The 15,696-nt window shown below is 38.4% G+C and overlaps 2 protein-coding genes and 3 long non-coding RNA genes across 5 annotated transcripts; 2 read left to right on the top strand and 3 right to left on the bottom strand.

The window, feature by feature from the left end:
• Positions 1-676: 676 nt before the first annotated feature.
• LOC125573879 (adenosine receptor A2b-like) lies at positions 677-3,658 on the bottom strand. Its single transcript, XM_048734693.1, has 2 exons — positions 3,002-3,658; positions 677-2,526 (listed from the first exon to the last, which is right to left on the bottom strand). Exon 2 carries the CDS (start codon positions 2,518-2,520, stop codon positions 1,498-1,500), a length of 1,023 nt encoding a protein of 340 aa, XP_048590650.1. The 5' UTR covers positions 2,521-2,526; positions 3,002-3,658; the 3' UTR covers positions 677-1,497.
• A 318-nt stretch (positions 3,659-3,976) lies between these two features.
• Positions 3,977-6,543, top strand: LOC116619493. Its single transcript, XM_048734697.1, has 2 exons — positions 3,977-5,211; positions 5,622-6,543. The coding sequence occupies exon 1, from the start codon at positions 4,279-4,281 to the stop codon at positions 5,173-5,175; it is 897 nt and encodes a 298-aa protein (XP_048590654.1). The 5' UTR covers positions 3,977-4,278; the 3' UTR covers positions 5,176-5,211; positions 5,622-6,543.
• Positions 6,544-8,567: 2,024 nt separating this feature from the next.
• LOC125573883 lies at positions 8,568-8,964 on the bottom strand. Its single transcript, XR_007314247.1, has 2 exons — positions 8,866-8,964; positions 8,568-8,703 (listed from the first exon to the last, which is right to left on the bottom strand). It is a non-coding gene; the product is annotated as an uncharacterized LOC125573883 (long non-coding RNA).
• Positions 8,965-11,181: 2,217 nt separating this feature from the next.
• Positions 11,182-12,209, top strand: LOC125573882. Its single transcript, XR_007314245.1, has 2 exons — positions 11,182-11,358; positions 11,522-12,209. It is a non-coding gene; the product is annotated as an uncharacterized LOC125573882 (long non-coding RNA).
• Positions 12,210-14,457: 2,248 nt separating this feature from the next.
• Positions 14,458-15,696, bottom strand: LOC116619471. Its single transcript, XR_004296702.2, has 2 exons — positions 15,431-15,696; positions 14,458-14,701 (listed from the first exon to the last, which is right to left on the bottom strand). It is a non-coding gene; the product is annotated as an uncharacterized LOC116619471 (long non-coding RNA).

The following is a 15,696-nucleotide window of genomic DNA, read 5'->3' as shown; positions in this document are numbered from 1 at the left end:
TGGTCTCTTCGTTAAATATACTCCAAGGTTTATTACAACATATCGAAAATCCATTCAAATAGGAGTATCGGGAGGCTCGAAAACTAAATATAGCAATTCTTAATAAAACTCGTCTTGTATGAGCAACCACAGGGAGCCCGCGTTAAAAAAGGGACTGGCGGTACATTTTCAAAACATTGAACAGTTGAAAACACCTTTAAGAATCCTAGATTTGATTTTAGCACTCTCGGTTTTGATGATTTCTAGCAGGTGGCTTAGGTGTTTAAATTTGAACAAAATTCTCGTATCATAAACAATACATTCATTATCTGATATGGGAAGGTTTTTTTTTTTTCATTGTTGTTATGGTTGTGCTGAATCTCTGCTGAGGGGGTGGGGGTGAGGTGGAATTTTATTTTTTAGAAGGGGAGGGGGGAGGCCGCACCTTATTCGATCGCCTTTTTGGAGGGTTACGGCAACCAGGAGGTTTCTAACTGGGGCAAGTATTTTGAGCGTTCCCCGATCTGATCTTATGGACTACTACTGATGTTCCAGCAGTTCCAATAAGCTGGGGGTATTATTTTATCTAAAGAAGGGAATAGTTCATTTGTGGCTGTTCTTCATGGGTTTAAGAAAATGGATCAAAGAGGGGGGAATAAACATGAATGGTTATCCGAAAAACGACAAAATTAATAACTATAGTTTTACATCTTTTATTTACATCATCACATACGAGAGAGAAAAAAAATATAGAATTTAAGATAATGCGTGAGTGCAGGCGTTCATAGAACAGTGCTCAATACACAGGTGTAGAGCGGGATATATCTTGGTTTGTAGGGAAAAAAACACGCGAGCTACCGTTTCATCTCTACAAGGCCTGTTTCGTGGTTGCCCACTCATCAGGAGATTTATTAAGATATATATAAAATATAGAGAACTAATGATTAATATATTTGTCACGTTTTACGGTTTTGCGTTGTTTTATTTACATCAGTGAAAGGGCATGAATGTAGAGATTAAGTACATAGTATAGAGAACGTATAAATATTATTTCGTTACATTTTTATCACATTTCTATAGCGTCCGCTCTACATTATTAAAAATTTTCTACGATATATTAAACTAAAATAAGCGGCTCAAACGTTCTAGCTATCCGCTATACATCTTATACGAGATAAAACATACACAGTACACTATTATACACCATATACAAAGTAAAACTGTCAGGGGCTGAAAATAGGGAGGTTCGAGGCCGTAATCCCCCCCCCCCCCCCCTGTTCCCTTTAATTTTGGTCCGTCTTTTCCTGAGTTTGGGAAAGTTCCCGCCCTTAATTATAATATTGAAAAACGAGCCCCTCCACCCAGCCCCTCCCCCTGCGCGGTGCCTGTTATATAAAAGCCTCGCAGCTCTTGGTAGTGATGCTTGGAGCCTCTGGTCCCCGGGGTAAGATAAAAGCAAAGAATTGCTTTTCTGGAATCACACATGGCCAATTAGTTAGCACCTGGGTATGCGCTTGATTATGTAGAAGGTGCTACGCGGTCTTTGATGAACGTCAACATTTTTTTTAGCCTGACACGGAACTCTCTTGTGTGGTAGAAATACAAGATTGGGTTGACAATTCCGTTAGCAAGGATAACCTGTGTAAACATATAACGCAATACTACATCTATTTGGCTATCAATATTCGGTTTAAATGTAGTCATAGTTAATGTATACAGGTACCATGACAAGTAAGGAACGATGAAAAACATGATAACGGACAAAAACATGCGAGAGCTCTTAAAACGCCATGCGTCAGACTTATTCGTAGTCGAGACGCCATTTGCGCCACGAGCTCTCTTCGAGAGGAATCTTGAAATCCGATATGTGATCACGAAAAATACGATGCTCGGTAAAATATAAGAGCACAGAGAAAATATCCAGAAGAGATATTTATGGTATGAAATAGTTTTGTTGTACACGCAAAAGTGGGTATAATATTTATCGCCTATATCAGCGCGCAAAAGAGTATAGGTTACCCCTGGGATAAAAGCTACTAAAAACCCAATAACCCACGCTAAAATGATTGACCACCTCACAGCTTTACGGCTAGGCAAGTACAAAGGGTAAAATATGCCGAGATATCTCTCTATAGCTATCACTAGAAGATTAAAGACGGTTATAACTGGGAGAAAGAAGGTAGTTGTTCTAGCTATCAAGCACTGAAGGTTGTTGCTGAATAAATCAATCATAACAATGCTGTTGAACAGAGGTGCTGTGATAAAACTGGCGAGTAGATCAGACCAGGCGAGGCTTTGTATGAAGTAACAGGTGTGTGAGCGGTCCAGCGCTCTCTGTACTCGCGGTCCTCTTTCCGTTTTCTTGAAGTATATGACCAGTGCGTTACTCACTAGTGAGAAGAAGGCGACTGTGTATGTTAGAGTTGTCAGAGAGGTCATCATGTCACGATCCATGCGTAGGAAGACAAACATTCTCTCTTGTGCAGTGCTTTGGTTACCATGGACATTAGATACATTGCTGAAGCTCTTTTTACCGCTCATTGTTATCTGTGATCAAAGAATGATTAAAGAAAAGTCAGGATAGCAGGCGCGTACATAAGAGTGCGCGCGAACACTCCGTGGCCGCCAAAAAGGACTTCCACATGATACTATGACTACGCAATATAAAATAAATGACCAAGGCTACAAGAATTGCATTTATTGACATAATAATATACTTACAAAAGACGGAGCAAAGAAAATTTAGTTTTAGTTACTGGGGAAATGTTTCTCCAAACTCCTTAAACACATCTTGGCTGTGGAAACTCAGATACAGTTTTAAAAAAGCTGAAATTGAATGTAGCATCTAAACCAGTTGACGTCGTATTTCAATCAAAAAGTTTGCCTTGAAAAGTGTTTTTTTTGAGTTTTGGTAATTTCCCATATGTTCAAAGGTAAAAGCCCCATAAGCATTGCATGGCTATTGACAGTTTCCCCCCCTTTTCACGTTGTGGTCTATGTATAAAACCAATACTTTACTTACCACCACGACACTTTGCCTTACTGAAGTCAGGAATCTCGCTTCAAGGTTCAAAGAGTTGCTTCATGGTAAGAACAGTAGTTCACTGCGGAAGCGAGGGCTCGCTCAGTTATGAGAAACTTGCTGATGAAAGCACATTTTATAGCCTCTCTCATTGCCAAAACGTGAGCGTTTATTTTGGAACAAGTCAATTTTCTTCAAACCAATCTTCTCCCCTTTATTCTACGAACAATATAGTTTTCAAAGACTGTTTAAGTCGGCAGATGATTTGGTTTCTTATTGCAAAAAGAAAAAACGCACACTCGACAAAATTATGTCGCCCATTCTACCCAAAACAACAAAAATAAGCTTGCTAAAATACTTTAGATGGACTTTTCATTTTTTTTATTAGCACTGGAATTTTTTTCGTGGTTAATCCATATGCAGACAATCCAACCAATTATCATGGTTATTTTCATTTGTATGTAGCAACAACATTTTTATTGGTTGCTCTTAACAGAAAGTTGCTGTCGCTTGATTCGGTGCAGTCATAATTCGAGACAATTTTTGCGATTCTCGAGGCACATATCGGTAATTTTAAGCAGATAATTTGTTTTTCTTAAGATGCATGGACAATACACAGGCATAATTTGATATGGCAAATGGCACAGTCTTAATTACTAGCTTCCATGGACCCTGCCTTCTGTCGATAGGAAAACAGAGTAAACAGAATCCGTGGGAGTAATGAAGTTGATAGTTTTCCCGGCACGAAAACCCCGAAAACACGAAGTTCACTTTCAGGTTGAGTATACATCATATTGTTGTGTACATTTACAGATGCATTAGTTGTGTACAAATGTGTGGTATGTATTATCCTGTGGCCTTTGCTTTATAAGCCTTCGCTTTAAACAGTCTATGTCATTCTCGGAATGCTTGCCCTCTCGTACACGATTTAGCAGGTCTGCAAAATGTCTGTCATCTTTTTGTCTCATAATCTCTGTTAGTTCAAAGAGAGTGAAAAGATCATTCCATAAATTACTTGCTAGTGTGGCATAGCAAAAGCCAAGTTATCCCTTAGTCATAACATGTCTTCGTTTTGAATCACACAAAGGGAAAGGGAAACTTGTGAGGTCACGGGTTAACAGGATAAAATCATATGAGCTCCGCGCATACTCGGACGATGTTATTCTACTACTTATCGACTTCGTAGAAATAGCAAGCATAGGTAAGAACAGGAACTGGCGCATAAAGACCACAAAGTATCGAATCTAAAGGCCTGGCTATTTTCTTTGCTAGACAACATGCATTCATTTCATTTAAAATTACTTCATTTGAAAATACGATGCTACTTGGCAATCATTGGTGTTGCATTGGTTGCTACAGTGCTTGCCGTGTTCTGTTATCAAGAGAGAAGCAGTGTTTTGAGCAAACTCACGGATGCTGCTTCGAGTTACCTAAGTCTGGATATCGCAAAGTGTTCAAATGCTACGATACAACTCCTAGTCAGTCTTTTGAAACCTCTGCAGAGTCTTAAGAGACCAGCTATTATCGACCACGGCGAACTTGCAATGAGAGAAGCAGTAAACTACGAGCCTGAAGCCAGAGATCTCAAACAAGTGGGCACGAGTCGTGCGGAAGTCTTCCTTAACACACTCAAATTTTCGGAGTACGAAGAAAACAACTTTTGCGACCTTATGCAGGGTCTTCCGTTAGAAGAATATGACGATGCCATAGATGAAATCGCAATGCTAACCAACATGCCGTATAGTGTGAGGGAACGTATCAAGCGTTCAAAAGTCCTCAAAGACGGAAGTTTGACTGCAGTTGATAAAAAGAATTTTATTACCAAAGATGGAGTGATGGTGTTTGGAAGAATTGCAGTGATACATAGAAATGAGGCAATAGATATTGTGTATTCCTTACACTCGCTCAAATACAAGTTAAAAGAAACACAGGAAAACCCTGAAAATGCAAAGAAAATGGGAGGATTTTTTAGCAGTATGAAGGAAGAAGAAAAGGAAAAAAACACTGAAATCACATTTCAACTCAGAAATGACCTGGAAGCTTTCTTTGAACGCGAAGCTATTAAAAAATTCGTGAAAAAATGCAAATATGTTTTGAAGACCCTGAAAAACGATGCCATTATGGAACAGCTAGGGGTTGAGAGGGAAGGAGAGGAGTTCAAAGAAAAAGCTTGAAATTAATCGGATACGTATTTGTTAATAGCTCTGCAGTTGATAAAAAGAATTTTATTTCCAAAGATGGAGCGATGGTGTTTGGAAGAATTGCAGTGATACATAGAAATGAGGCAATAGATATTGTGTATTCCTTACACTCGCTCAAATACAAGTTAGAAGAAACACAGGAAAACCCTGAAAATGCAAAGAAAATGGAAGGATTTTTTAGCAGTATGAAGGAAGAAGAAAAGGAAAAAAACACTGAAATCACATTTCAACTCAGAAATGACCTGGAAGCTTTCTTTGAACGCGAAGCTATTAAAAAATTCGTGAAAAAATGCAAATATGTTTTGAAGACCCTGAAAAACGATGCCATTATGGAACAGCTAGGGGTTGAGAGGGAAGGAGAGGAGTTCAAAGAAAAAGCTTGAAATTAATCGAATACGTATTTGTTAATAGCTCTGCAGGCTTCAACACGAGGCTCCGCTATGAATGGGAAAACTCCTCCCAGCCCCGGGCTCAAAAACAATCAGTTATCAAACTAAATTGAATATCATTCCTAGACTTATCCACCAAAATGTTCGTATTAATAAAACAATGCTATACCAAGCTGTGAGCGCTCTAAAATACGAGCATTTTTATCACAGTGCGAGAATAAAAAATTTTATAGTTAAATAGTTTTATTCCAACCGACTGAGGCTTAGAGATGAGCAATTTTACAGGAGACTGCTAGCTTTGCAGTGTTCTGATTATAATTGCAATATCGAAGTATCGAAGTATCTAGCCTACTGTCCTTTGTCATCGCAACGCCTTGTTACCAGAACCTTTCGCATAATTTAAAACTGTGTCATGGCCGCCATCTTGAATTTGAGATTCCTGCTCTCAGATCCATGTTATTTGTGCAATTGAAGGCCCGATTCGCGATTTAATAACTGCATATTTTACCAATGCCTCAATTTCTACCAAGTTATTTTGGAAAATCATCTCAGCTTGGATTGATTTAGCTGAATTTACTCGTGTTTACATTTGCGACCCAAGTGCGAGACACGCGGCTCAAAATAAGAACTTACTTATATTTGCTGACTGCTTTAGACTCATACAGCTTACTTCAAGACGTAATTAAATGTGCTCTGGACACTCATGAATGGACTCGAGGTTTTTACCTTGATTACTTAATCTATTTTGAAGTGGAAGTAGTTTGAAACAATTGATGGAAATCGTCTCCCACAAATCGCTTTGTCGATGAATCTGCTTTACATTGGACACTTGACCGGCTACCCTAAGATGAATTTTATTTTCTTACTATAAAATATCTTGATCTCTCTCATTGAATGTCATCATTTTAACCATGTCGATTTTAATAAAGTACAGCATAGGTGTTGTAAGTCATGTAAGTGTAAAATATGTACTTAACTCTATGAAAATTATTTTGGTACTTTGGTGCTTCCTTTAGGGCCTATCCGCACTTGTCGAACAAAGTTTGTCTGGCCCGAACAAAAATGATAACAAATTTTGTCTCGGCCAAAAGTTATTAGCTAAAGTACATCCGCACTTATCGGGCCAAACAAATTAATTACAAACCGCCGACGTCAATCAAAATGCATTCTCGTATTTCTGGCGCGAATTAAATTGCACGTGTGGTTTGTTTACCTTTACAATTCGCCATGCTTCCAATGAATTACATCGCTCTACTCGTGTCGTTTCTGGCAATTTATTCATATTATCGACATCAGCAACAACTTCTACTTCTTCTTTGCTATTGGCAATTTAACGTAATTCACCAGAACGTCATTTTACAACGCATAAATCGGCGAAGACAACGTTTATTTCGACCATACTGGGTTTTGCCTCGGCCATTGCAGTCATGGTTTGAAATTCATTACCGCCAAAGAATAATTCCCGAGAATTATTTTTATCGCCAGATGAGAATGAAACGCGTATCCCCGCGCAATTCGATCACGTTGGGTTATCAAGTAGGGTGATAATTGACAAAGCTGTCATGTTCGACATGATTTTGACGTTTGGCCTAGTTTTGTAGGGCTCCAAACCTCCCCAGCGGCGTCTTTGTAGTTTGGCCTGGCCGAACAAATTTTGTCTCAGCCGAACAAACGCATCCGCACTTGTTTCTTACAGTTGATGACAGAATTTGTGTCTAAATAAACAAGTTTTGTACAAGTGCGGATGGGCCCTTAGATAAGCTTACGTTTTATTATTTCCCTGAAATACTTTTATCCCTCATTGAATGTCATTTTATTTTTATGAAACATTTTCAATAAAATCTAGAGATTTGTAATATTTTTGTAGTGTTGTTGATCTTGAAAATATGTTTATGCTCTATAAATTTCAATCAAGTCTAGATATTCTATAGCCCTCTCATTTGACTTCAAAATAAATAAATTTTGTTGTTTACTTGTAACTTACATAAATAAAATAATACATTTCAATAAAATTATATTGTTAATACAATAGGAATTACTTTGGGTGTTAAAATAAATTTACCCCTAAGTGATAGCACATTGAGGGCAGTGAACCAAAGAAATGTTTAAGAAATAACAATTTGAAAACACATTCTCAGCTTTCCTTAATCTTATTTCGGTGCTAACTCTGATGTGGGGATACTATTTGAAGATAGGACAATCAGCCCTGTCTACTTTCATGGAGCACACCTCGAGTCCACCCCACACCTGAAGAGATGATGCTCTTACCTTTCTTGCCCCAATCAGTGTTGTGATATGGCATTTACAATAAAAAACAAGATTATATATATTTTTGTATTATATACAAAGTAGGCAGTAAAAGTCACACAAACAAGTTGCAGATCTCAGGTATCCCAGTCAACCCTGCGCGCAGGGTCTAGTTTTTAAGTGCACCAGTCCCTTAGATTCAACTGAGGAGTTCCAAATAAGAAATTTCAAAATCGCTCAAAAGTGGTTTAAAGTTAGCCCCTGGTTCTCTTATCATGGTTAAAAAGTTTGAGTTACATACAATAAATATTTTTCGAGAAATTCCGAATTTACGATTTTGCCTATCAAATCGCCGATTTGGGGGCATTTTTCACCTTGCGTAAAAAATCGCAAAATATTCTTTAGATATATGCGGAATTAAAAATAGCGATACAGATCCTTAGAAAGGAGTTGATAAGGTATAAAACGAGTGGTTTCTTCACTTTTTCCGACAAAAAAAGGATATTTTATTGCTGTCTAAACATGTCAATAAAAAATGTCGACTTGAATAATAGTCTAAATTAGGGGCTTATAAAACCGATGGTACATGGATTTTCGCAGAAATTTTGCATTTTGAGCAAAGATTGGTGTTATTTCTTTCGATTCAGCAAATAAAAAATTGGGGGAATCAAATTCCCGAATCATAATGAAGCCGAACGCAACCCCATGTCAAGCTCAAATAACACGCGATTTTCTTGACAGCCGTCTTTATTAGTTACACATACCTGTTTGTACAGGAGACAAATCACAAAAAATAAACTCTACCCTTGCTGTATATACTAATCTCAGATGCTGTATAATTGTTTTGGTTCATCCTTGGAAGTCACTGGAATTCAATAAAGACATTACAATGAAAAATATTTGCTATTTTGTACATATTTCAGTTAAGAACGCCTGCCGGAATGGCAAACTTTAAAGGTTTGTTTGGGTTTTAAAGTTTCTTTACGCTTCATTGAAGTAAAAGATATTCAAGCACATCAGTTCTTACCTTCTGCCAAGAGGTTTCTGGGAGAAAAGCCGATTTGTAAGATTAATTTCAATGAAAGGTCAAGTACTTGAACACGAGTCCGGTTTCAGATGACAACTGATCAGCGGTCTACCAGATGAGCATGCGTGAATTTCCAAAGGAAACCCGATATAAAGAATAGTTCAACTAGTCGGCTTGCAGTTTTTATTTTAGATTGTTTCTCATTTTATGTTCTTCATTCTAAAAAAAAAACATATTAATGATGCCAAAATTATTTTAAAAATTAATATGGGATATGTATATGCGTATGCGATACTTGACATTATCATGTCACTCACAGCAGGCAAGAGACCATGATGTATCATGGTCTCTTGCAGCAGGACATCACCCGAAAGTAGGAGATATCTCTTCTCAGCAGGCTCGCCTGTTGTGAAAGCGTAATTCTAGATAGGAAACACCAATCGAAGAATAAAACACAAATACCACAAGCAAACATGCTTCGTTGACATAAGGGCATAAGATGGAAGAATTGTCACACTCCCTCAAAGCGGCATCCCGTACAGTAACACCTCCGTTAGCCACAAAAGGCTTTAGGGCAACACAAAGAGATCACATTAATCTGCTTCTTATAAAATCAGGCAAGCTAGAATTGTAAATCCGATGATGCTTGATATTTTTCTTGATCATGACTACCTGTGATTACGCTGTTTGCGTTTGTGGTCCTTGTGGCCCTAGTGTCGATTGCAATTCAAAGTGCGTTCTTCTGAAAGACTGTAACAAGGATATTCGTGGACACAAGAAGCTGCTTAACATATCAGACAAGTCTCTTCAAACTGAGTTTGAACTTCTTCTTGCTAGAGCTGGCAAGTGAATCATGATTTAACGACCGGAGTATTTGTTAAGCGCGCGTAGGTGACTCTTGAAACGCAAATGTAATCACAGGTAGCCCAGGCGATGGTTGCTTGTTCGTAGCTCGGAATTCGGCTGTTCTGAGTGGGGACGGGTAAAGCGACGACGAGTAAAATGAGTTCTCTAATAAAAATCTGACTATCCCCGAAAGAACAAAGAGGGATTTTTTATGCCTTTGCAGTATCTTCACGGGACTTTTACTTGCCGGATTTGGCTGCGTACCAGGGTTATCTAGCTTATGCTTTATAGTTTTGTCTACAAATAGCACTTCCATTGGGAACCGACCTTCGGCCGTTGTGGGGGGATGCGTTCGCAACCCCAGCATCCCCCCTCCCCCCTGGGTACGGGACTTCTTTATCGTTGTGTGTGTGTGTGTGTGGTGTGTGTGTGGGGGGGGGGGGGGGGGGGGGACGGAGTTTTCTTTTTCATCACAGACTTTGCGCAAAAGTACAGACTTGCTCACAGGCTAAAACATCCCTCGCATTGAAACAATGTCAATTAGCATTATATCTTTCGTTTAGCGAAAGTATTATTTTACCCCTCAAACACGGGGAGTAGATCGTCGTCTGTATCGGAATCATAGACATGTTCATTCAATCTGTCGCAAGCTCCAACTGATTTTGTAACCCTTTTCCAGGCAATCTTGTTGGCATTACACAGTTGTTGGTCTCGTTATATCAAGCAAAGTAGCCAATAACAAGTTACTGTTCTCACGGCAATCTACGATTGTGTTTGTGCAGAGCGGCTTTTGTTTTTTTCTTAATACAATGCAGGGAAGTAGCCAATAGAGGTTCACTGTTCTAAAGGCAATCAACAGTTTCCATTGAGTTAACTGACAGCTCAGTGTTTGGACAGAGTGATATTTGTTTTCTCTTGCTACAAAGTAGCGAAGCAGCCCATTTAAAGTCACTATTCTCACGTAGTTGCCGATTTTCCAGCTACCGATTTTTCAAACTACTTCAGTCACCTGGAGCAAGTCGGTAATTTTGCGCAAAGTCCGTAATGAAAAAGAAACTCTGTCCCACCGGCGCCCCGCAACAACGGCACACTTGCCCTAGGGACTCCCACGCAAAATGTCAGCAAGCTTTTTTTCTTTGGCGACAATTTTTTATTTTATGTATATGTTTGTGTATTTAATAATAAATAAATAAATAAATAAATAAACCGGTCCGCCGAGGTCCGGTCCGCGTAGGTCCGTGAAGGTCCGGTATTCATTTTACAGAGACCCGCTCTTATTGATAAAATTTCAGCAGTAATCAAGCAGTGCTCATGCGCACACAACTAATATGCAGATAAACGTAAATATACAATTTTTACTCTTACGCCTAAGTTCTTTACCAAATCATCAGATGTTTTTGAAAATAGACAAACAAGACATGATATCGACTTTTTATCAAATATGGTTTTCTAATAAAGAAAGACTAAGACTCAAAACTGTCTGGTTTTATGGGGATTAGGATACCTGTGGAAAGTCACGCATTTTCATCTGGCAGACCGCTGATCAGTTGTTGTCATCTGAACCCAGACTCGTGTTCAAGTACTTGACCTTTACATTGAAATTAATCTTACAAATCGGCCTTTTCCCTAGAAACCTCTTGACAGAAGGTAAGAACTGATGTGCTTGAATATCTTTTACTTCAATGAAGCGTAAAGAAACTTTAAAACCCAAACAAATCCTTCAAAGTTTGCCATTCCGGCAGGCGTTCTGAACTGAGGTCTGTACAAAATAGCAAATATTTTTCATTGTAATGTCTTTATTGACTTGCAGTAACTTCCAAGGATGAATCAAGACTATTATACCGCATCTAAAATTAGTATACAGCAAGGATAGAGTTTATTTTCTGTGATTTGTCTCCCGTACAAACAGATATGTGTATCTAATAAAGACGGCTGTCAAGAAAATCGCGTGTTATTTGAGCTTGACATGGGGTTGCGTTCGGCTTCATTATAATTCGGGAATTTGATTCCCCCAATTTTTTATCTGCTGAATCGAAAGAAATAACACCAATCTTTGCTCAAAGTGCAAAATTTCTGCGAAAATTCATGTACCATCGGTTTTATAAGCCCCTAATTTAGACTATTATTCAAGTCTACATTTTTTATTGACATGTTTAGACAGCAATAAAATATCCTTTTTTTGTCGGAAAAAGTGAAGAAACCACTCGATTTATACCTTATCAACTCCTTTCTAAGGATCTGTATCGCTATTTTTAATTCCGCATATATTTAAAGAATATTTTGCGATTTTTTACGCAAGGTGAAAAATGCCCCCAAATCGGCGATTTTATAGGCAAAATCGTAAATTCAGTTTTTCTCAAAAAAAAATTTATTGTATGTAACTCAAACTTTTTTACCATGATAAGAGAACCAGGGGCTAACTTTAAACCAATTTTGGGCGATTTTGAAATTTCGTATTTGGAACTCCTCAGTTGAATTTAAGGGACTGGTGCACTTAAAATGTTCACTTTTTGGATTTAAAGTGTTTCTGAAGCGAAAGGAAACATAGCCTTTTTGTATCATTTTTTTAAACTCAAATATCAAAGAAATAGCATTTCAAAGCTTTTTCGATCCACATAAACCCATTGGAAAAAAATATTGCGTGAAGCTGGTGTTTTTGTCCTATTAGTCCAGTCAATCTGTGGTTTCAGGTGGAACTAATTGCAATAGAATTTCTCTCAACGGATTTTGAACAAATAATACAACCTATTTAACATACTAAAAGTCCCCAAAAATCCCTTTGGTGGAACATCCTGGAATTTGTGATTTTTCCATTTCGAAGCAAAACCACAGGGTACCCGAGTTGCTAAAACGGAAAAATAATAAAATACACGTCTCAATCAGTACATTTGAAAGACCATTGGTCAATGTTGATTAAATACCCAGTTTGGATATCAAAACAAAGCAAATTGCCCCTGTTTTATATCTTTTTCCAATATTTCTGTATTCCAAAAACCACAGGGTACCCGCGTCGAAAACACAAAACAAATTTGAAAATTTCAAAGATCATTGGACAAAAATTACTAAAGACACAAATTCTAGTAACGAAATAAAGCAACTTGTCCATGTTTCATTTCTATTTTAAATATTTTCTCCACAAATGTATTTCTGCATTCTGGCGTCAGTGACTTGAAATTTGTATAGAAAACAAAATTACATGTGACAGCAACTCAGAAGCTAGGGTTGTTATGGTGGCATGGCCTCTTCTTGCAGACGCCACAGACAAAGGCACACCGCCAAATACTCAGACGACACAAAGCTATACCGAAAAATCTCTTCGATAAAGGACTGTGAAGCTGTTCAGGATGACCTGACAAGTCTAACAAGTGGAGCGATGAAACAAATATAAACTTTAACGCTACCAAGTGTTAATTAAGTCTTGACAGTCTATCACGGAAGAAATCGCCAAAACTGGTGGACTATCCGCTTGGTCTTCAGCGCATCAACAGTTAAAAAGATCTCGGGGCACAATATCGGGCAATCTCACATAGGACACCCACATTCTATTTGTGGTGTCCAAGGCTGTTAGAATGCTTGGTCTGCTCAAGAGGACATGTGTCCTAATTACAGATACAGGGTCAGGCGTACTCTATACCTGTCCCTTGTCAAGTCGCAGCTATGTTTCGCCACTGAAGTCTGGTCCCCCGGCAGCGTAAGACTTAAAATGTCCTCCTAGAAAGAGTTAAAAGCTAGCCACCCGTTGAATTCAGTTCTAAGATCCAAGATCGGGGGCTTGAGCTATAAAGAGCGACTTCTAAAACTCGATCTACTACCCTTGGTCTACGACTGAGAGGTGAAAGACCTAATCTTTTTTCAGTGTAACTAACTAGTGTAACTTCGAAATGACCGACCTGAATGTCCACCCTTTTGTTACTTTTGTTAATCGTAATCGTACTCTAAACTTTATCACCGGCTCTTTGCAGAACAACTACTTTCAAGCATCTTATTACAATCGTATTGTAAAACCATAGGATCTAGTATGTAACTTAACTCAGTTCAATAAGTTCTCTGGCCTACTCGTATTTCTCGTGCTTATAAATATTTCCTGAAGAATCATTATCAGACCTTACTTGCCAATGTTTTCAACTGTACATGGTCAATCGCACGGAACTGTGGCTGCCACCCCATTTAGTTTTTATATCCGTTTTTTCCTATTTGTTTATTTTGGGTACGTCCTGCATAGGCCTCGTGCCCGTTTACGTATGACCCCATTGGGCATCTATGTTGTCTAATAAAGCTATTTAAGACTATTCTAGTAATCAGTAACACTTGGTGATATTGGAATCAATAAACTTGTGGATATTCTCAATCACGAACATTTTGCACAAGACTATGCTAAAGAAAAGGGGTATGTATGCTGTACAGCCAATCTAAGGTTTTCTGAGCAACTTAAATTTGAAATGAGTGAGTAAACCTTTAATTTTACGCAATGCACAATCATGGTGAGTTTGTAATGGACATGCCAAGCCAAGTGCAATGACAGACTGCAGGGTCATCTTGAGCCCTCTCGGAAGAGGCCATAGGATTATGATGATGAAATGAGAGCGATATCACTGAAGCTTGTATATTTGGCCAGTGTCCCTTTGCTTTGTATTTACTGTATTACCGTATTTGATAAAAACTAATGAAGATGAGTCCCTCACACAAACCAGGGGCGTAGCCAGGGGGGGGGGGGGGGGGACAGGGGTGATATTTTTTTTATCCTTGAAAATTACAGCTACAGGGCCCAAATACAATATGCCAATGCCATGGATAGATAGGATATTTTAGTTCTGTAGTACTTTCTCGATCCCAGCGTAGCAGCAGAAACAGGGCCCGCAGTCACATTTTCCAGCGTCCGCCACCATAGCCTCGATATCGCACAGACCTTCGGCACGTTCTAGTTGTTCCTCCTGTCGGCTCGACTGAACTCGTGGCTTCATTGGAACAACAATGCAGCGTTCAATTTTGTCTTTTGTAGCGACAAAAAAGTATGAAAATCATGAATTAAATTTTGTATGATGTATACCTGATGTATATTTTTTTTATTGATGATATAGTTTTGTACCAAGCTAAAAACTAGTAATATTTGTAATATCTGTAGAGACTGTATAAAAGTTCCAAAATGGCGAAGATTTTAGAAAACCCAAACGAACCGTAGCCAAAAAGCAAACGTAAAGCTAAAACTTTCCTTAAAGCATTTACTAAAACCGGGCTATTCCCAATCAATAGGTACTTGCAACCTGTTAATTCTGAATAGATTATTTGACTGTAGCTACTAGAAAAACAACACAGACTTTGTTTTTTCGAGCTCAATCGCAGCTAGATCAGAAAATAAGACTTTAAAATAATTTTGCTTTTGTGTTCTTACCTTTATTAAGTATGCCAAGCTATTGTTTATTTCTGGTGAGCAGATACCCAGTGCGTCCTGATTTTATTACGATTATTGGCTAGGCTGAACAATTTCAGAAGCCAAAAACAGAAATTCAACCTGATTTCGCAATACCACGACACCGTTTACATTGCTAAGCGAACTCACAATTCACACTATTGCGATTTTAAGCAATAGTTATGTGAAAATTAATGCTAAATCACGCTTTGCAACTTCAAATTTATCTAATCTGAATTGAATGGCTGGAGTTGATATGGCATTATAATTATACATTCCACTAATGACGGTATGCCATTTTTCAAAGAATACCTGAAAATGACCGAAGTGTCGACGCCGAGCCCTCGCTACCAGGGCTCCCACCACTCATGGAGATTGAACAAACTGGTGAGTTGGGAAACTTGCTCTCCCCAGGCCTGGAGTGGAGCCCATGGCCATACGTATAATTGAACGTCACTTGAAACTAACCATTCATTGCCCATTGCGCCTGGCGTAAAATAAAATGGACTAAGATATTTTAAAACACCCTTTCACTTGAGTACGTGAACACCTGGCTAATCAAATTGATATTTGGTTGA

Source organism: Nematostella vectensis, chromosome 11 (assembly GCF_932526225.1).
Source record: "Nematostella vectensis chromosome 11, jaNemVect1.1, whole genome shotgun sequence".
In the NCBI taxonomy this organism is placed as follows: Eukaryota; Metazoa; Cnidaria; class Anthozoa; order Actiniaria; family Edwardsiidae; genus Nematostella; species Nematostella vectensis.
This window is presented reverse-complemented; position numbering and strand designations above follow the sequence as displayed.

What these genes read in the sequence shown, in the direction of transcription:
- LOC125573879 (XM_048734693.1), bottom strand. Translation starts at nt 2,520, where the DNA reads ATGAGCGGTAAAAAGAGCTTCAGCAATGTATCTAATGTCCATGGTAAC.
- LOC116619493 (XM_048734697.1), top strand. Translation starts at nt 4,279, where the DNA reads ATGCATTCATTTCATTTAAAATTACTTCATTTGAAAATACGATGCTAC.